The sequence below is a fragment of the Chiroxiphia lanceolata genome, chromosome 3 (genome assembly GCF_009829145.1).
Source record: "Chiroxiphia lanceolata isolate bChiLan1 chromosome 3, bChiLan1.pri, whole genome shotgun sequence".
Taxonomy (NCBI): Eukaryota; Metazoa; Chordata; class Aves; order Passeriformes; family Pipridae; genus Chiroxiphia; species Chiroxiphia lanceolata.
The window spans coordinates 44,654,320-44,675,766 of record NC_045639.1 but is presented as its reverse complement, the minus strand read 5'-3'; the positions used below and the strand labels follow the sequence as shown (position 1 = coordinate 44,675,766).

General features: G+C 40.5%; 1 protein-coding gene across 1 annotated transcript; it reads right to left on the bottom strand.

Moving 5' to 3' along the window:
• Nucleotides 1-799: 799 nt before the first annotated feature.
• On the bottom strand, nt 800-19,833 carry UNC93A (unc-93 homolog A). The gene is given in 14 exon segments (XM_032684347.1): nt 800-1,157; nt 1,160-1,213; nt 1,216-1,251; nt 1,254-1,322; nt 6,791-6,922; nt 7,996-8,051; nt 8,053-8,129; nt 9,257-9,273; nt 9,276-9,378; nt 9,381-9,471; nt 12,233-12,362; nt 15,386-15,615; nt 16,394-16,575; nt 19,434-19,833. Coding segments are annotated over 14 exon segments (1,362 nt in total). The 5' UTR covers nt 19,521-19,833; the 3' UTR covers nt 800-1,059.
• Nucleotides 19,834-21,447: the final 1,614 nt, after the last annotated feature.

Here is a 21,447-nt window from a genome sequence, read left to right as displayed (position 1 = left end):
CATCATGTCTGTACAGTTCTCTCTCATTAAGATACAGGAACACTGCCCAGTAATTGCACTGTAGCACTCTTCTCTTTGAAGAATAACCCCTCAAAATCCAAATCTGGAAACAATATGTACAAAATTAGGAGAAGTTGAAATGACATGAGGGAAATCCTTATCTGAGCCACTGCTGGATACATATAGGTATCAAGAAGTTATTACAGTGTAGGCCCATTCTTCTTTTCTTTTACCACTCTGTGACTTGCACTGTTACCTGCACCCTCATCATGGCTAGGTTCTCTAAGTAACATGCCCTGGCTGCTCATCTTGAAGACAGCTCTGTCTGGGAAAGATGGATTGGAAAGTGGGGAAGGTCATAATAACTGAAGTATTTGGTTATGTGGAAGGCACCTCTTTTAGGATGAAGTTGCTGCAACTGGTGACAGAAAAATTGGAGACAGGAAAACCAAAGGAGAAAGAGATCTGGGATAGAGGGATGACATGGACAGAAATATAGCTGTCTGCTGATCTGAGACAAGCTGGTGGACTCAGTGGTCAGTGGATTATGAGGTGTGAAGATATGATGTATAGATATAGCCAGTTTATAAGTTGATGTTATTTACAGCAGTGTTAAAGCAATGCAGCATAAGAATAACATAAATCTTTATAAGAAAAGATGTGTGTTGTCTGTAATCAGCTGAGGCAAACCAGTGCTCATATCTTCTCATTCCATATGTGAGTATTTTAGGTTTGATTGTAAAGCTATGGTACTAGGTCTATCCACCGAAATAAAAATTATGAGGACTTTAGAGTTTGGTTTACATTTATTAAGACTTTATTAATTAAAAAAATACACATTTAATTAGTCATCTGCATGAAAGGGTGAAGTCAGATAGTCTTCCCTTATAAAGCTGAGACATCAAAAGAGATTTTTATTTTTAAGACATTTGTATTATATGGCCTTGAAATCTGTTCCATTACCATCTTTCTGGAGGCAATACATATTGGAATGCCCTTGGAGACATAGGAACCGGCCAGTTTGATTGCTTTGGCCTCTATCACTCTGACCCTGTTGGATTATATGTGTGTTTCTTGGGTCAGGGGTCCTCCATTTTCCTTCTTCGTAGCAGTAGATGTCCCAGGGGAGCTCTTGCCTCAGGCATTCAACTGCTCCGATATGTCACCATAGACAACACAAGCACAGACAATAAAATACACAGGTTGATGTAACTTGCAATTTGGTGCTATAACCAAAGGCGATGACAAATCAAGTGATTCCCAGAGACGGTAATTTGCAAAGGCAGCCTCCTTGTGTTTCTCAAATAAAATGCCATAGAGTCCTGGAAGGAAGGAAGGAAGGACATAGCTTGTGAAGATTAAACCTGCTATCACTGTATTTTCTGCAAAGGGAAAAAATAGATTGCAATGGGAAGACAGACCCTCCCTCATACATGTCAGAGAAAGGAAAATACAAACTTTGTCTTAAAAAATTTTTGCCTCTGTGAATTATTTTAAGTGAAATAATAGAGCCAACCAGACAAAACAGAGAATATCAGATAAAAGGGAATGAAAACATGAGGAAGGAAGGATGGGCTCTATTGAAGTGAGATGCCAAGAAGTTTATTTTTCAAAATATAAGCCACAAAAATGAAGGTTCTTGCACTGATGAACAAGTAAGGAAGAAGAGGAGATGTCCAGAACTGGCTTTTGACATTGTAGGGTCTCCATGTATAACTATTGAGAAGGTCATACCAAGTCCTTGCAGGCTTTCACAGAACAGGCAGTTTTGACTAGGGACAACATGGTCCTCAGGGACTAAGATGCTCCCATATGTCACCAGCTTTGGGAAGAACTTGATTGTACCCTGCATGCACTGTTGACTGTTCTTCAAACTATTTCTTTCACCTGTCTGAGAACATGCACAGACTGTTCCTGTAAAATGCATGTCCCTTGTTTTCACCAGAGCTCAGCCTCGGGGAGCCCCCAGGTGAGGCTCACGACAGTGTTGCCAGTGGTGGAAATGTCTGCTATTCAGATGGCCAGTTGAGAGAAATAACTGACTCAAAACACTTAAATCAGAAGCTGAGAAAACTGCTACGACTGGGCTCGAATTTAGTATGCAGGGAAGATTTGCATCTCTGAGATAACCAGGTTTTCAGCTCCTGGATGGTTTGACAAATAGAATATCCTTGACGCACACAGAACCCCTGGGCAGCAGCTGGAAAACTTGCTCGACATAGAGACTTAGTTAAACAGATCATCCCTAAGCAGTTGTGTTCACTGGGAAGATCCCACTGATTTTGGTCGGTTGCAAACCCACAACTGGGAGTCAGGGTGGTATTCCCAGTCTCCAGGTCTGACTATGGAGCAGAGGGGGGAGACCTTGCCTTTCCTCTGGGTGCTGAGCTAGCACAGTTTGTGATAAAGAAGGGAGCGTTTTCCCTCTGACTCAACTATGGTGTGCAGGGAGGGAAGAGGAATATCATGAACCTTGACTCTCCTCATCCACTTCTCTAACTAATATCTGTTTGAAATATGTACATTTAGCCAAAAGGCACAGAGGAGTACAAAGTTCTCTTAAAGTCTGGGTAGACTCAACTATCCCTTCAGTTTTGTTAGGTAGGGGGAGACTTCATATGTATGTAAAAACCTTCTGAATCCTGAGGACTTCAAGAGGACATTTACTGAACTCTTTCAATTTACACATGATGGAAAATCTGGATAAGTGCATCACAAGATGTACTTAGTTCATTAAACTGGCTGAGTGGAACGTAGCACGAATTATATGATAATCCTTCATAGTTTTGCCTAATAAATGAAAAAGTGCAAGTTGTTCATAAAACTTTCCTGATATGCCTCGTGTTATCTTCTGGAAAGCAATTAGTGAGGAGAGTTTAACATAGGAAGGTTTCTGATGCCATGACAGTTCTATACATTAAGATTCTAGCTTTCAGCGTACATGTTTTTCCTTTGCTATTTTGAAGCCTTCTTTTTCAACCAAAACAATGGGAGAATTGAGTGAGGATCTAGTCCAAAGTTCAGCTATAGGAAGGGCTGACTTGGCCGGGAAGTCCTCATTTTCAGGATGCACATGTGCTATAGTTAGCAGTTACATAGGAGCACAATGGTGGTTTTGCCTCAAACCTAAATATTTGTCCTCATCACAAACACTGTCAAGTGCAGAGTGGTGCAAATTGCCTGGCTGAAACTTCACCAGGACCCATTGGGGTGGCTGAGTAGAGAGGCTGCTAGGTCTGCATTTTTACAGTTCACTTCCATGGCAATTATCCTGCTTGTTTACCACTGCTCGTTTTCCTACTCCTTCCCCTGGTTGTAGTAGGCATGTGTATATGACAGGACTCCTGAAAATTATTTGAGCCCAGGTTATAAACTCTTTAGACTCATTCATATCCTTCTGAAGATGCACTCAGCCTGTAAGACTTGATTTACTGTAATCTACCTGACAGCTCTGTGCTACACAATTGTTATACCAGACTGAAATTGGTCAATGAGTAATAACAGCATCTATGCTCAAGTTAAACAAGAAAGGGCACTACATGCTCTGAAATGAAGCAGCTTTTATGGGAAATAAATGAGAGTGTCCATACATGAATGAAAACATGCTAGGAAGCCTTTATAAGGTGAAGTGATTCATCCACCATAAGCCTACATAGCCTCTAGGGGTACTCGAGTATTAACTATTCACAGCAACCCAAAGTGAGCCATCTTTGGTTACCACAGAATGCCTTAAGAATGTGGCACAATGCCGTTGCATTTATTCACTGGTTATCTATTGAAGCCCTAGCAGCCAGTCATGGGAGCTTACCGAGGGAAATACCACAGACCCTAGTCACCAATGCTGTTTTGGAGGTCTTATAGTCTTTGACATTGGGAATTTCTCATGTGACGTATATCTGTATAAAACTGATGAAGGGGAGAAGACATTTAGCCCCAAGCGGGTATGTCAAACAAAAGATCCTGTTCTGGGATGCAGCATTGTGAGTTAATGTCACTGCACCTCTCTGTTAAGGTTTCATGTCATCACTCAGCATTTCACTGTGACAACGTGACAAAGCAAACTTTGTATAATTTTATAACTGGGAGCTATGAAACAGTTGAATAAGGTACAGACAAAAAAAAAAAGACATTATGCAAGGAAAAGGAACATATGGGGTTTTTTCCAAGCTAAAACACAGGTGAAATTTTCACTAGTATCCTGTAGGAATGTAGGAATGGACATGACCTGTTACAGTGCAGTAATAGAGCGTATGTCTTGTCACATAGCTCCAGAACTCACTCACCATTAAATAAGCATGAAACTGCCTATGTCTCATCTGGGGGTTTGGGAATTACAGCCACTTCCCAGACACCTTCTCTAATACTTAGGTCCTCTGTACCCACCCCTTTTTTTCCTAATGAAGGTTTCAGGTACATCTTTATCAGGTGTGCAGGGACCTTACTGAGGAGATGTCCTTACTGAGGACATCTCAAATGTATGTAAATCCTTGAAGAGAGGGTACAAAGATGATGGAGCCCAGCTCTTTTCACTGATGTCCAAGAAAAATGGACAAGAGGCAATGGGCACAAACTGAAATACCAGAGGTTTCCTCCGAACATCAGGAAAAACATTTTACTTTGACGGTGAGCACTGGGACAGACTGTCCAGAGAGAGTGTGGAGTCTCTCTCCCTGGAAATAACCAAAAGCTGTCCAGACATGATCCTAAGTAAGTGGCTGTGCCTGGGTGGCCCTGCATGAGCAATGGGTTTGGACCAGCTGATGTCCAGGGGTCCCTTCCAACCCTAACTCTTCTGTGATTCTGAAAGAAGCCCATTGTCTGAAGCAAGACTTTCTGGAAAAAGCAGAAGCAGAACAAAGGGCAGGTCCTTTAGGCCCAGTGGAAGACTAAGATATGGCCTCAAGAGTGTTGCAGAAGAAGCTTAGTGAGCAGTAAGAAGATTGTGGCTGGAAGAAGCGAGAATGATGAGCAGTTTTACTTCAGAGAGAGCAAAGTCTCACTGATGTTGTCCTTTCATGAACCTGAGTAATGAGTGCACTGATTTAAAATTTTTCCCCTAAGGCACAAGGCTCTGGGTTACGATGTGAGATGATGAGAGGGGTGTCCCTTGATGTAAGTGCAAGCTCTCCTCTAGGGATATGACTGGAGCTGCTAGAGTGGCAGAGGGATGCTGGCTGGGTGCTTCCTTGTGTGTAGAGGCAGGGACTCTACATATGCTTGAAAGGAGAGCACTGTCAGTGCCGGGCAATGGACTGCTGTGTTTTCCTTTGGATCTCTCATGACAGTTTATCTAGTGTGAAATCATCTAAGCTCCTGAACAGCAAAGGCACCAAAGGGAGGGAGGCCGAGACACATACCTGATGTGTGCCCAGAGGAGCTAGTTCTGCTACATGTAGTATTCCTATGGCATCTGCTAATATGAATTTGAGATAGAGGAAAACAATATTGATGAAATAAGAGGCAAAATATGGGAGTGGAAGGGTATTTAGCTGTCTTACTGACCCAGGCTATGACACTGATTTAAAAAGACTGTAACTGACAGACATGAGCAGATTTTACTTCAAGTCATCACAGACTATAACTCTTTCTTGCCCTCTCCAGTACTTGAGGAGTCTGGCTTTAGGGTCCTGTAAGAGAACGTCCTTTAGTTTTCATTAAGGGATACGTTTAACAATCCTTACAGAAGTCAGTTTGTATCAGCTCATTATATGAACTGTCAGTCACATAATAATTAATTGCACTGTGTCACAAAGCAGAAATATAAAGACTGTAAGAATAAATCTAATGCATGAGATTAGAAGTCCAATGGTGTACTTTCAGTAACAGGTTCCTGGTTAAGAGTTAAGAAATGAGGCAAGAATACAATGATATTTGCCCCCAAAGTCTTTCCGACTCTGGCAATCAAAGACGTAGGGACACGCCGATTGGAGATTTCTCTGGACCACCAGCCTTTAATAGCCCCAAAGAACATTTTCCCCTGAAGTGATGTAATTCCAACTGAAAAAACATTTTTGACAATGAATTCTATACTTTGATTAGGCATTGGGTGAAAAATGGTTTGATTTCTACAAAGGCTTCTGTCTGATAACTTCATCTGGTGCCACTAATGTCTGTTTTAAAGAGAAACAGTGAATTTCTAATCACCTTCTCCATATTCTTAATGACCTTACCACTGGTTTCTGTACTTATCACTTGTCCAGGCTAAAGAGCTCTAGCTTGTTAGACTTCCTTCAAGTGGAAGTCTCCCATGATTCAGCTCTGTTTTATTGCCTTCTTATGCCTTATCACATTGGATTATGATTTTTGAAATGGAGTGAATTGGAACTGTATGGATTTACTTGCTTGTATAATGTTTCTTTCTGTAGTTTTCCTCGTTCAATTTTTTTCTAGTAACTCCTAACAGCTAATTTCCTTCTTCTTTTGTTGCCGAGCTTTCAGCTGATTTTTTATCCAGACTGCTCTCCTTTATTGTAAAAGACAGACTAAATGTATCATTCTTCTAACTTTCTAATTTTCTTTAAAATACTCCTCCAGAATATTTATTTTGAATACTCGTTATCATCTGCTGCAGTATTCTTCTCTCTTCATCTTGGAAAAATTGATTTAATAAGTATTTTTCTTACTTATTCCCAATGTGTTCTTATTTCTTCTACTTTCCCATGATTCAACATATTTCTTTTAGATGCTGTCTTAATACCATTATCATTTTTATGCATGCATTGTTTTACAGATGCAAACATGCAGATTCTTATATCTCAAGAGAATACATTTCATTGCCAACAGGACTTACCATTAGTTTGTGTTTGCCAAACAGCATCAGATAGGCCCCAAAGAGCAGGGAATACAAAAAACACAGCGAGCTGCTTAGGATGAGGTTTCCACAGCAGTAGTGCTATTATACAGGCGGTGTTTGTAACTGTGGCTGTTGATTTAGAAAGAAAGAAGAGAAATATAGATGCAATTATATACAGGACAGATAGTGATAGATAATGCTTTTTTATTCTTCTCACAGGTAGAGCACCAGGCAGTCTTAAAATCTTTCTGGTTCTTTGAGATTTGTGCTGAGTTGATATCACATGAAATACAAGACAATGCAGGCCTTTGAGAGTCTTCAGTTCACAGTTCTGAGCAGTGTCCTGAACTGAGAGATCCTCAGCGCTGGCATGGCTGTTAGACCAAAGGACATGAACTGCCACTGAGTAGGAGAAGGGGCTACTGAAAGACTTGCACTCACCATGTGAGGCATGTGGGAAGGGAGTGCAAAAACCCTTCTGCTCTCCTTGCCTACTCCTTAAATGAGATTTCCATTCAGGGCCTGAGGAAACAGTTAAGGATATCTAGAGGGTTTGGTGGTTTTTGGTCTTTCTTAAATATGCAAATTTCTTCTCAAGGAAAAATGAAAATTACTGTCCCATACGCAAGTCCTTAAGTTATTCTAGCCTGACACTCTGGCATATGACTTTATTTTTCTCCCAACTAGAACAAGCAGTAGAAATGGCAGCAGGCCAACCTTTAAAAATTTTCCTGAAATTTTGCTGAAATTTCCAAATTTACCATTCCCCAAGACTCAGATCAACAGTGATTTTCTTTCACTCCATAAAGGTGAGGATTTTTCAGCCCAGTGGAGAAATCCTTCACTGTTATAGTGCAAGTCTCAAATTCTGCATTAAGATCATTTATCACTGGCTGCATTAGAGCTATAAAGCATCGAGACTATTGGGCACTTTCTGCATAGATAATACCCTCAAAAGCATGGTGAACTTACATCACCTGCAAAGTGATGTAACGCAAAGACTTCAATTCAGTGCTTAATTGTGAACTGTGCTGCCTCTCTTCTCATGAATGAAGTTTGTGAAGTTTGGCCTGCCAGACTGGCTTTGGTATTAATTGATAGCTGACAGCAAGTTACCCCTCTGTGCATGGGGTGCAAGGGGTGGAGCACTGGTTTTGATCTATTACATGAGGTGATCAGTCATTCAAGAAACATTCACATACCTAATGCGAATAGAAGTTTTCTACCCGTGAACTGAGAGATCTTTCCGAAGAGCAGAGCAGAGGGAATTTACAGCTGCAAAGCAGATCATCACATAGCCAACGTACTGTATCCCTAGGGCACAGGTCACGTATGCCTCGAAGAGAAGACAGTGGTGCTACATTATCTTCCATGAAAATACACACCTAAGGTTCAAAGGTCTTAGCCTGAGTATTTGGTAAATAGCATGGACAAGATCAAAGGAAAAGAGCTGGAGAGTTTGCTGACAAGTCCCTGGTGTATTGATATAGTTGGTCTTCAGCAGCAATACTCCTAACCCAGGTCCCAGTCAGACTGATGCCATGCAAACAGAGCAACAACAAGCAGAACAAATCAGAGCACTGCATGCTATAAATAAAATTCCTGGAAGTACCATTAGAAATTTTTTGCCCTTCCCTTCATAGCCCAAGAGGTGAAAATTGACAGTTGAAACTATGGTCATTACAGAGCAGCTCCCAAGAAATGAAGAGGACCTCATCTATAAGAGCATATGACCAGTGGAGGTGATCATGGAGTGCCTCTTTCAATCCATTACAACATAGCAGCAAGTGTACTCTTCCATCTTCTTGACGCAAGGTTTGAAAACTTAAGCATCAAAGAAGCAGCTCAGGAAGATTTCTCCCTTTCTTTGGGGTTTTTTTTCAACAAATGCATGAAGACACACTTGCTGTGTGTCTCGGTTTGTAGACAACTGGAGGAGCAGAGGTGGTTTTAATCATTTCAATCCATCAGGATTGGACCTATTGCACTAGTGACTGGTGAGGGCTTTCAGCCAGCCATGTTGAGGACTTGCTCTCTTACCGTAAAGGTTGTCAAAATAAAATACATTATATGTGTGCTGACTTGCACTTATACAAACTCTAGGGAAACCAGAAGGAAGGAAGATATAAAAGCTTTGCTGGCTTCTGGCTTTTCTCCCAGTTTGTTATTTACAACAAGCTGAAGAGTTTGAACCTGTAGCTCTCTGCTGTGGCCTCCATTGGTGAGTTAAGCTCTCTACTTACTGCACTTTTTTGAGGCTGGTTCCAGGGACATATTTACTGCGGGCCTCTACTCTTGAAGATGCCACTCAGAGTTCATTCAAGCAGAAGTAGCAGTAATTTAGCAATCCCAAATCACCATTGAAACATCTTCATTTAATAAGTACATATAGATTCAGATGCATAGTAAGACGCAAAGACACAAAAAAACGTCAGACAGAAATAGATTCCATTCTCATCACACCTTTGTGTAGTCACCAAAAGAAATCCCTGTTCAAACCCACTGTACATTGTCAGAGGGATTAGAAGACACTGCCTTTTATCTTTAAGATGCTGGAAAGTTGCTAGGAACGTAGACCAAAAAAGATGGTATCTCTAGTTTTTTCTTTCTCAGTCTCTGCTTGATCAGATTTGTCGGTCCAGAATATAATAATCAGCAACACAGCTAGCACACACTAGCTGCAAAAAAAAACAAAAACAAAAAGTTCATGAAAAACTGAGGATGTGGGAAGAATGATGGAAGTTGCTTGCTGCTGTTTATTGTTCTGACTTAATGCTTAGCTCTCTGTGGGATATTTGGCAGATGGCCTCTGATTCCGTTTCAGTGTAAGGCCATTTCTGTATAAACAAGAAGGCCTGATCTACATTCACATCTTCTGCATACAGCTGCACACCTCACAAATCCCCTCAGCTTAACTGTGACTCTCCTGTTGTGACAGCCGCTGGGCCAGCTGCACGGCCGCAGAGGGTGATGGCTCACCCTTCCAGGGCAATCCAGGGGCGCGGGGATGGGGAGCTGGCCAGGAACAGCTCCCTCAGGAGCTATCAAAAGCCTTTAAATCAACATGAGGAGGGAATATTCACTTCTAGTGCCAAGTTTTTCATGGTTAGGGGGATCTTCTTTCGAATACATGGAAAAAAAAATAAATGCTGTCTTGGATCTCAGTATGTTGTGCTTTTTCTTTCCTTTTTTTTTTTTTCGTTTCAAGCTCAGACAATGCTTCAGAGTATGGAACATGTGCTGTTTTGATGATGATGGTGAGCAATTTTAGTTAACTTGAAAATGATTGAAGTTACTTCCTAGCAGAAGCATCATATGAAAGAATACATAGGGTAGTTAATCAGAAAATGATTTGTTGCTTGTGTAGTGAATCAATACAATTTTTTTCATGTTACCGAGAAGATAAACTTGTCTCATATTATACATGAAAAAGCCATAGATTCCCAATTTATTGCTTCATTATGAATGCAGGGCATGATTATGTTTCCTCTCTTACTTATGCTGACTAGAATTCCATTCATGAAAACAAGTAGAGTTCAGAGTAGAGGAGAACAGTACCTTTCCCATCCACACTGCCTGTTTAATGTGCTCCTATGTTATGTGCATGGCTACTGTCTCTTCTGTGAACTTTTAATGTCCAAATGCATCAACAGATTTACAATAAACTGCCTCAATTTTTTGTTGTTTATTATTTTTCTTCCATGTCTCCTAGAATGAAACTATATTCTCCAGTGTCCTGGTTCCCTACCAGAGGCTGAGCTGTAAACTCTTCATGATGTAAGTAATTGTTGGTTCTTGCCAGGGTGTTTATTAGTACATATGGCTAATTGCAGGACTTACATGGGCGAGAGCAGGACACCCACATTTTCAGGAAAAATATTTTAACAAATATGTCAAATGAATCAAGAGCAATTAGAGGAGATAATGACATGGCTTAAGAGCGGTTGGTATGAATGTAAGTAGAAACATTCATAGTCCTTGAGAAAACTCAACAACAAAGGACTATGCTAGTATTGTCTCCACCCAAGCTGGGCAAAATATGTATTCAGCCACCAAATAGAGGGACACATTTAAAAATGTCTGTGGATGAAATATTTAGCTATTTGCTTTCCCTTGAGGTGGGAAAAGACATATCTTTTATTAAAAGCTTAAAAGAAAAATGAAACCCTACTGATGTGGGGTCAGTAGACAGCAGGGTTGTATTCATTTTACATGAGCAAAGCCTAAGGGAGCGCCGTATATGTTAGTCATCAAATTTAAATTTAAACTTGTGAGACAAACTTGCCTTTAGCAGAAAGTCATCAGCTCCAGTACACTCTGGAAGGGAAATGGGGGGATATTCTTTACATTGTCTCACCAATTAGGAATGGAGGCTGGGGAAAGAGGAAGGGTTTGCTGCAGTACCCTTGTCCAGTGAGAGCGGCTCTGTCTAGATCACATGCACTCTGTGGAGCATATAATAAGTTCCATGCATCTGTCTCAGCACAGAGAATACATCTATGTTCAGAGGCTGTGAAGATATTTTAATGGAGTCAAGGTGGCATATTGCCTTGCCAAATACTTTCTTTTATCCAGAGGATAACTTGTTTTGAGCTGGATACTTTTTGAAATTTCCTCACTCAATGAATCTTGGCACATCTATTTGTCTTTCCAATTTTTGATGGCATCAACCTTCCCTGTCTTTGATTCTTTTCTAGCCTTATGCAAGGGAGGTCTTTAGCAGCCATAGTTAGTAAATGGGAGCAAATTAGCAAATGCCAATTTGCCTACTGCTTCTCTTCAACTTGCCTTCACACCAAGGTATGCAAGCAGCTCAACTAAGAGTTGACTGCAGTTGTGAAGTGTCAGAAGGGATCCAAAAACCTTCCCTCAAATGACTGCTTGTTCTGGGAGCTGTGGTTCAGGTCCACCTCTAAATACAATGTAGTTCTTGTGCTAAAACTTCTTTATATATGGTAGGACACCAGTCAGTTCTGATAGGCATCCCCACTTGACTAGAAGCTGGTAAGTTCAAGTACTGCTATCTGGGCTGCTCTTACCATCTTGGACCTCTGCATGCATATAAATTTGCCCTATGGCATCAATAACTAGATCACTATTACTGGTCCTGACAATAGTGAATTTAAAACCATCTCATGCATAACTGGATAAGCTGCTGTAATCCTGTAATTGCAATGTGGACATACTTTTGAGTCTAGTCTGTAGAGGAACACTGACTTTGGGTGAAACAATGGGGTTACCACACTGGGCTTGCTCCTTTAGATAAAAAGAATGTCTTACTCCTTTAGATAAAAAAATATACAGCTCTGGCATATCTTATTTCCTTTTAGCAAATTGGATTGAAGAAGAAAGTCAGAAACTTAATCTGCAAAGTCATGCTAGATTTCAGAAGTACTAGATTCCCCATCAGTGATATTGCTTATAGATTGTGTGTATTACTTACCACTGTAAACCCCTAGCAGTGTGTAGATTAAGGAGTGGGAGGGTTTCGCTGAATCAGTGGTGTTAGTGGTATCAGCCAGGCAGTTGTATGCTCCACAGCATACCAGGTCTTCTTCTGAGATTTCCACTAATTCAGTAAAAACCAAAAGAAAGGCAGGTCAGTGAAGAGATCAGATAACTGCACACTATACATAAGGATATAAGGAGATGGGAATCCAGTGCTCAGTGATTGGTCCCCATTTCAAATCCTTCCTGATTAGAAATGATTAACTTCAGAATCCCAGTTTAACACACAAATATTTGATTTAACAGAAGCAGTAGCTTCCGACTGAACACTGAACTGATGGTTACATGGAGATAAGGACTAAAATTAAAGGTTAAAATATGAATGCAACCTCAATTTGCAGTATTCAAAGTTCCAGTGCATATCGCTACATCTTAGTCATAACACCCCATGAGACAGGTCCCTTAGTTTACACTGCCGCTGAACTGATGGTCCACAGTTCTTACAGCCATTGCACATTATCCCTCTCCAGATAATGTCTGTATATGTTATAGGAACAGAAACTTCAAGGTATCTTTTTGTTTTATAAATTCAAATTACGACTACCCAGTAATGCAGTCTTCCAAGAAGCCTGCTTTTCCTGGTTTTATTATTTTATTACTGGCTTTATAAGTTCCTGAGAACATACCTTAAACTAGATCAGTTTGGCAGGGTTTGGAGTAAGACCTTTGCTTTGTTCAATCTTACCAGTGTTGTGCTGGTCATACATCAAAGCCACACACGTGCTCACACACATTGTGTGTCACCATGACACCATGCCTACTTCCTCTTGATAAAGAATAAATACTAATCCAAAGTGTAAGCCTGAATAAGATGTGTAGTGGAGAAGGATGATCAAAAAGCCATACACTTATTTTAATGTTTTCACTGCAGAATTTGTCATTGGTCCAAGCACAATAAAGGGCAGTACACTTGTACCTTGGTTGAGTCCTTAAATAAGAGTTGATCTGTAATTTTTCAATTAAGGTTATTGCGTAACTATGTTTAGTGTGGTTTTCCTCATTGCTTGCAATCAAAGCTGCTGCAATGTGAATCAGCTGTTCAACTAACTTCATAAACAACTTTAGGTTTAATATCAGATAAAATTTAATAACGTAAAGAAAATCATTACCTTATTATAACCACTGGCTAGTGCTATAGACCTTCAGCAAAAATTGGACAATCAGACCCTCAGCAAAATTAACATATGCAAAAGATGAGTCACACAAGTGAAGTGTGGAAGTGTGTAAAACAAGTTTTTCATCTGTTCATGAGTCATCTGAAGATGCACCTGCAATTAGTGATATGGAAGTTGCAAGGCAGGGTTTGCGCTGTTTCTCTGGAATTAAGGCTGCAATATTGATGAATGAGAAAGCATGACTTGTAATTTACCCTGAGTACTGTCTTCTGTTGTAGTATTGCTTCATGGTGTAACTTTGCCTTGCTGTGTCTGGATGCAGTGATGCAGGCAATTTGTCAAGTGTAGGTATATGTCTGAATTCTATGCATTTTGATTCTGAAGACAAATGCTATATCTTTCTGTCTGCTCAGTGAAATTGTATATTTTAAGTATATGAACAGTATGGATGGATACCTTTGTTGCAATGTCAGAGGAGAGAAAAGTATGGGAGAGGTTGGAGATGCTTACTCTCTCACCTCTGCAAAGAAGCTCTCTCTAGATTAAAGCTGAGTCCCACTGAGAAGGTGCAATAGAGAAGCTTATGGTATAACTGCTCATCACTGTTGTGAAGATATGCAAGGTCTTTGACTTTGAGAGCTGTTCACAGCACATCTCCCAGGAACACTGCATTTTCTGAAATTCTATATAATTGATTAAAAAAATAAATAAAAGAAATTCTTTAGAATTTGGAGGAATATCCTCAGATGTAAAACTAGGAAGGGATTTACAAGACAAAAAAAAGTAGAAGTTTAGTCCTCTTATTAAAATGATGTGTGCTGTGAGGCAGAGGAGAGTAAAATAGTTGCAGTCTGTGCAGACCCCACAGCTGCACCACAGCCTCTGCCCTGCAAGCGAAATCAGAACAGACAGTCCCTCCCGAGATATCACGTGGCTCAGTGATCAGGTCAGCAGGGCTCCACTGCAGTTTGAAAGCAGTCCGTTAACATTCTGCTCCAATGGTGTTTCATCTGTAGTTATCTGGGTTTAAAGGAAGTCTGATTCTCCAAAAGTAGCACACCTTGTGACAATTACTTTGCCATAAAGCCAAGGATTCAAAGATTAAAACCTGATGCCAGCTCCCTGATATTTAGTTTTAAACTAGTACCTGTTTGAATACTCTGCTTAATTGAGCCAGGGAAGAGATGTAACTTCCTGCTACTTATAGTAGAATGTATATGGAAAGTCCCTGTTGTGACTTTGACAGGATAAGGAATGCACAGGAGACTGCAATGATAATACATCGTAGCATTTTGAATCTCTAAGGTGGCATCCAAGTATTAATTTATCTTCACAACTGCCCGTTTAAAGCTGACACCAATTACATGCATGGGAAATGAGGGCACTGCTGTTGAGTGATTTCTTCAAGCTACATTGGCATCTGCTGTCTGAGCCTGAAATACAGCAGAGGAGCCCGGGCACACAGACTCCTGCCAACAGCTACTGCTATTTCTTCTTGACAGTTCTGTAGAGCACTCATTTTCAGCAAGCACCAGCATCAGCTTGACTCCTCTTGAATGTTTAAAAGCGTATTAATTCAGTACTACAAACTTTGCGAAAAGGTTGCTTCATGTTTTGCCTTTTGTTTTAATCCACTTTAAATAGAAGTTAGATGTGAAAAACTGTCACTTCCAGGAGCCTATCCATGCTTTACAACACAGGGGTGGAATTAAATCAGAATTCAATAGACATCTATTTTTGAGCTATTTGTCTGAACTCTTTTTATGGCTGATGAAGAGTTGATAGAAAATAGACACTTTCAGAGAGCAAAGCAGCCCATCTATTTCATACATCTATCTTCAGATGAGCTAACTCACATTTGAAGTGCCTATTTCCACTGCCTATGGAAGCTCAGCTGCAGAAATTTACCTTTTATATATCTAGCTGAAATTTATAGAAAGAAGTGCCAAAATTTTAAAATATATTTTACCTTTGGTGGAAGATTGGCTAAATATCAAGGATGAGATAAGATTTCCCCAGATGCCAGAGGACTGAAATATCAGAAAGAAGACCCCAAAGTATTGGTTGATAATGTCTTTTGCATTTTTTCCTGCTTTCTCAGCATAAGAAGTGCCAGCAATGGTGAGGTAAGTGCATTTGGCAGACCAGAGTGGTGCTCCTCCTAAGCCCAGGATCACAGATGTAGGGATTAGTGTGTACCTGCCAAAGAACACTTTATTTAGCATAGCTGTTGTCCATTAGCATAATGATAATTTCTCCTAAGATTCAGAGGCAAAAATAGACATCAAAGAAATAGATTTATCCTTTGTATGACACAATAAATCTGTTACATGGAATCCAGAAAAGGCCAGTCTTACGAAGTTTGGGATGTGCAAGCACTCCCAGCTCTGTCAGGGACTAGGCCTAAGCTAGGCTGGCTAGGTCTTTGCTCATGTGCCTTATCTTCTTCTAACTGAGAATTAAATTGTACCTGCACTTCAGAAGATGGATCACAACAACTTTCCTCCAAAGAGCTGCAATCCCTGTCTCTGGAGAGTGGAAGTTGTTCATCCACCTCTGAAAAGGCAAGGCAGGAACTACCCTCTTCCTGCGGTCCTCTTCTCCCAGGGCTACTGTCTGGAAGATAGCCTTCCATTCAATCTTTTCAAAAACAGTCCTAAAAGTAATTTGGCTTTTAAATGAAATTTCTAATTTTTTTTCCCGAAGGGGAATCTCTGCTACAAACATGAGTTAGAGAAGCAACTTCAGATGGGTGAACGATGTATTCATTCTGACTTTTTGCACATTTTCGTCTCTCTGGTTCACCTGCTACTGGATTTATTATATCTCTATTTCTTGCAGGTAGCACTTTTGCATCCAACTTTCTAATATGCAACACAGAGGTAGAGTAAGAATTGAAAAGAAAAAGAAGCCAGAATTTTACCCTTACTTATTTTGTTCAAACACAGTAGACAGAGTTAAAGTATTTAAATTGTACCAGGTAGCATAGAAGTTCCCTAAAGAGAATGCAATGTAGCAGCACATAGAGATTGCAATGGTCCACTTGCAGCCCAGCTCCTTGATGAGGATTGGAGGGAGGAACACAGATGATAAGATGAGCGCAGCATAGAGAACGCTTAGGGAAGCAACACCCAGGCCTTCTTCTGAGTTGAGACTGCTCTGCATGGACAAAAACAGTGATTGAGACAAATTTTATCACAGGTACATATTATTATGGTGTACAGAGAGTGGCTTCAGGTAGAAATGGAGAGACGCAGCATCTGGGGCTGGGTGTTACTGTCTCCTTTCCCCAAAGCAATCTGATTATGGATTTATGGTTTTCCTTACAATGATAGAACAGCTATGAAAATACGACACAAAACCAGTTGAGGATTGCTCAGATTCAAAGCTTCAGTAAGTCAGACCTTAGATTTGATGTAATTTTTTTTAGTTTCTCTTTGAAAGCAAGGTAAATGAAGGATAGTTTCTTTTCCTGGCCCTCACTTGTTCACTTGTTCACAGAATCACAGAATATCCTGAGTTGGAAATGACCCACAAGGATCATTGAGTCCAACTCTTAGCCCTGCACAGGACCATCCCCGAGAATAACATCATGTGCCTGAAAGCATCATCCAAATGCTTCTTGAACTCTGTCAGGCTGGTGCTGTGACCACTTCCCTGGGGAGCCTGTTCCAGTGCCCAACCACCCTTTGGATGAAGAACCTTTTTCCAATATCGAACCTAAACACCCCCTGGTAGAACTTCAGGCCATTCCCTCAGGTCCTGTCACTGATCACCACAGAGAAGAGATCAGTGCCTGTCCCTCCTCTTCCTCTCGTAAGGAAGTTGTAGGCTTCTGACATTATTTCCCCTCAGTCTCCTCTTCTCCAGGCTGAACAGACCAAGTGACCTCAGATGCTCCTCATATGGCTTCCCCTCCAGGCCCTTCACCATCTTCATTGTCCTCAGGCAGGCAGGAATATCCTCAGATCTGCATTGTAAGGCCTGACATAGCAACAGTAGAAGATTCTTTGCTATAAAGTACAGGTCTTAGAATTTCTAAATTCTTCAGAGATCAAGGTTCGATATCCTAATATGCTCACAGCAGCCCTTTGTAGTTGGAGGTAATTGATTCAGCCACATTTTGACAAGGGAGCAATAACTGATCTAACCAGGTGTTATAGTTTTATGCTCAAAGTAGTTCTTGTCTTGGTACTATTAAAGTTGAAATGAGAAGATCAAGTTGGGAGACCTGGACAAGCTTGAAAAGTGGGCCTGTGTGAATCTAATGAGGTTCAGCTAGTCCAAGTGCAAGGTGCACCTGGGTTGGGGCAATCCCAATCATAAGCACAGACTGGGGGAAGAACTCATTGAGACTAGCCCTGCAGGGAAGGACTTGAGGATTCTTGTGGATAAAAAGCTGGACATGAGCAACAGCATATGCTCACAGCCCAGAAGGCCGATCACATCCTGGGCTGCATCAAAATAACTGTGACCAGAAGAGGGACTGGATGCTGAGGGGCTGGCACTGGAGGGTGCTGGAGGAGAGTGAGGCTGTTGGTACTCGACAGAACACTTTCAAGTGGCTGTGCAGTCTGACCATGCAGGACCATGGTGACGGTCACACAGCGACCTTGGTGAGAAACAGGCACCAAGGATGTGAGGTCAGGGGCTTCCCTGCTGAGCAGTGTCAAAGTATTTGAGAATTGGAATGGTTGTTTTGTAAACTGTCAGAGAGGCTTCCTGATCTCAGAGGTCTTATTTCTGACATATCACGTGCCTGGTTTTGTCAGATATAGCTTCCAATAATTAGAAGCCAGGCCTCCAAAACCATATGATTAGCTTAATTGTTACTGTCTGGGGTTTCTCTGGGGGGTCTGGGTAGTGGAATATTGAAATGAATAATGAAAATTTTTAATGTTCCAGCACTTAACCTCAGTGTGCATCATTTCAGATGGTGGGACTGACTTACAGCTTCTTGGGTTTATCTTCCCCTGCCTCATTAGTCTCCCCAGCTCTCATGTCCATCCAGTTTTGAGGATATTTTTGCATAACTTCTCTGAACTCAGAATTTGACAAAGTCAGCAATGAGAAGATGTTCCAGAAGAGGAGAAGAGAGATGTACAGAACCAGCAAGGACCTCTTCCTGAAGCGAGATCAACCTCTTGGTATTGCAAATAAGTGCATCATGTTATGTGTCAAGTTCCACCTTTAAGGCATACAGATTCCCACTCCAGTGGGAAAATCCAATCCAATTGATCATGGTCATAAGTTAATATCCTGCCTAAAGTTACTTATGAGTAGTTTATATTCATTTACTAGAAACGAGGCCAACAGAGTCTTCTAGTCTGAGAAGTTTCTCTTTGTGTTTATCTACTCTGAAGTATTCATAGACAGCAACAGTAACCCTCAGTCTTTCATTCTGATTAAACAAATGTGCTCTAATGGTATCCTGAGTGTTCAAGTCATTTTAGAATGTCATCTCTGCTACTATGTCTTAGGATGTTAATACCACTACAAACCACAACTGCCTTTCATTTAAAATAATATCTTTTATGATCCCAGTAATTACTATATTATTTTATACTTAAATTATTTAATGGTTTGGGCATACATTTTTATTATTTTATATTGACGTACGATAATAATAATAATTATAAACCCACAGCAATTTAGAAATATTTAAAAAAACCCTTTCCAGAAACTGAATTTGTTTTCCATTTTGCAATATCTTCTTTTGAGAAAAATCTCAGGTAAATTTGTTTTTATTCATACAACTTTGTGAATCTGAAGAAGTATTATGCCACAAGCACTCAAGCTATTTGAGAAACACTAGAATAAAATATTTAGTAAATACTATGAATCTGAGTGAGGAATACTAACCTGCAGCAAGTTAATGTCCTAACCCACCTCATAGAAAATATTGTGCATGCCTTGCTCACAGAGACATGGAAAGATGGATGTGTTTCCTACTACCAACCGTTCTGATGCCCTTCCAGGCCAACTGTCCTGCTAACCAGTGGGAGATTCCCACTTACCTGTAGACTTTGGAGTCCTCCGTAAGCAGTAAAGAGGAATAAAAATCCAAAAGAAATGACCAAAACATTCTTGAGATTCCTTTCCATGTTGTTTCATAGAAGACAAAAGGTCTGCTGGTGGGCAGAGCTGATCCAATTATTCCAGGGGATGATTCGAGTTGGAGAAAAACAGCTTGTGTCTTGCTGGAAAAGGTAACTTCTTTCTGTGTTGGTGAAGGAAAGAGTTGTTAATTATTTGAAGACTTGCCAGTGAACTTTACTTTAATTTGTACTGAAAACGTGTTGTGGAGTTGTTACTCATTCACCTGTTCTGACTCCAGCAATAGCAGTTGCCCCTGAAGGACACCTACATGTTTTATTAGATAGGTATATAAGTCACTTGCAACACTTGGACCAACGTGAGTATTGCAGTTGTACATTATATGGCTCTCTACTACAAGCAGCACAGAAATAAAAAATGCAAGCACTGAAATTGCTTTCTGGCAGAAAAATATACTAATCCATAAAGGGCAAAGATTAAACCATTGTACTGAAACCTCTATTAGGCCTGTTGCTTAACTAAGGTTACAAAAGCATACCAGGAAATGAGATTGTGTTACAGTGCTGTCTGCATACACCAGCTCTGTAGCTGTGCAGCACAGAAAACCAAGGTTGCTGGCTGCTTTGCAGGTGAGAGGGTCTTCATTCATGGGGAACACCATGGCTTTGGACTTTGAAATTTACCAAGTCATAGTCATGAAAATAATTTTTCTCCACCTTTCTCATCAACTCAAAAGCCAAGAAGAAAGCAGATTGAGCAGATAAATGAAAAAGCAACTTCCCCTCCCCTTCTCTGGCCCTAAGCCTGGCAGGGTGAACAAGACCCTTCCTGCAGCTTTGGCAGAGGAGGGATTTGAACTTTGGATCAAAGTGAAATCCAAGAAAGTCCATGGTATAATGTAAAAAGATTCAAGTGGAGATGGTCTGTAGGGTGTCCATAGTGTTCATCGGGAATGCACAGCTAAGACTTGGTCCAAATCCCACTAGATGGCACAATTTTGCTTCCCAAGGGGGCATCTGAGGGTGAGGGGAGGAAGCGTTAATACATTAACTCATTTAATACAAAAGAGGTCACAGGTAGTTTCTGCTTTGGAGAAAATTGCAGTATGTGCCTTTTCATTTTCTTCTTTTGTCTTATAATCTTGAATGAAGTAATGTAGAAAACATAATCTTTTAATACTCCATTGTTAATGTTTCTTCTTTGTTGCAAGTCTGGATAGTGGCTTTTTATTTTGCAGGCCACTATGCACAGCCTGCCAACACTTTGAATTAGATCATAATGATGCTCTTTTTTGGCAGTGTTTGTAAGTCTCTACAAGGCACTTAGATCTTAAACTGGTGGTACTTTTCCCCATCTTTTTAGGTTTATGGACCCTTGCAATTTTCAGGTGAAAATATTTCACAAGACATTTGCACCTGGTGTTAACATGCTTGTTTCTGCTTCAGATCCCTTAGAAAAAGTCTGCAAGATTCTACAGATTTGCAATCACAGGTCTAAAACTACTGGAAAAATGATTGAGAATATGTAGGAATAATGCTTATCCTATCAGCTGTTGTAGCAAAGGTAAGAACCAGGAATAGTGCAAAGAGCACTCAGTTATAAAAGCCTTTATTTCAGTTCTTTTTCTTGACACTAGCAGTAATAAAAACTAAGCTTTAAAAAAAATTAACTGGACACTATTTTTAAAATGCAGTGTTGAACAGGTTATCTGATCAGCACTTCTGCTCTGAAGGAATTCTTAACTCCTAATTCAGTCACGTCCTCTCAGCAGTGCAATCCTGGAGCATATATGGGAGATGGTGCTTTTTTTGTATGTATGTTTTTTCTCTTCTTTCCACTGATCAAAGGCATTTCAGCCTGTTCCACATCCCTTGCCCAGGGGTTATCCAACTGACTGGTCCCAAGACCCTCCTTAGGAATGTGCAGAGTCCTTCACCAAGGAAATCTGATAAGGCCAGGGATCTTTTCCTTTGG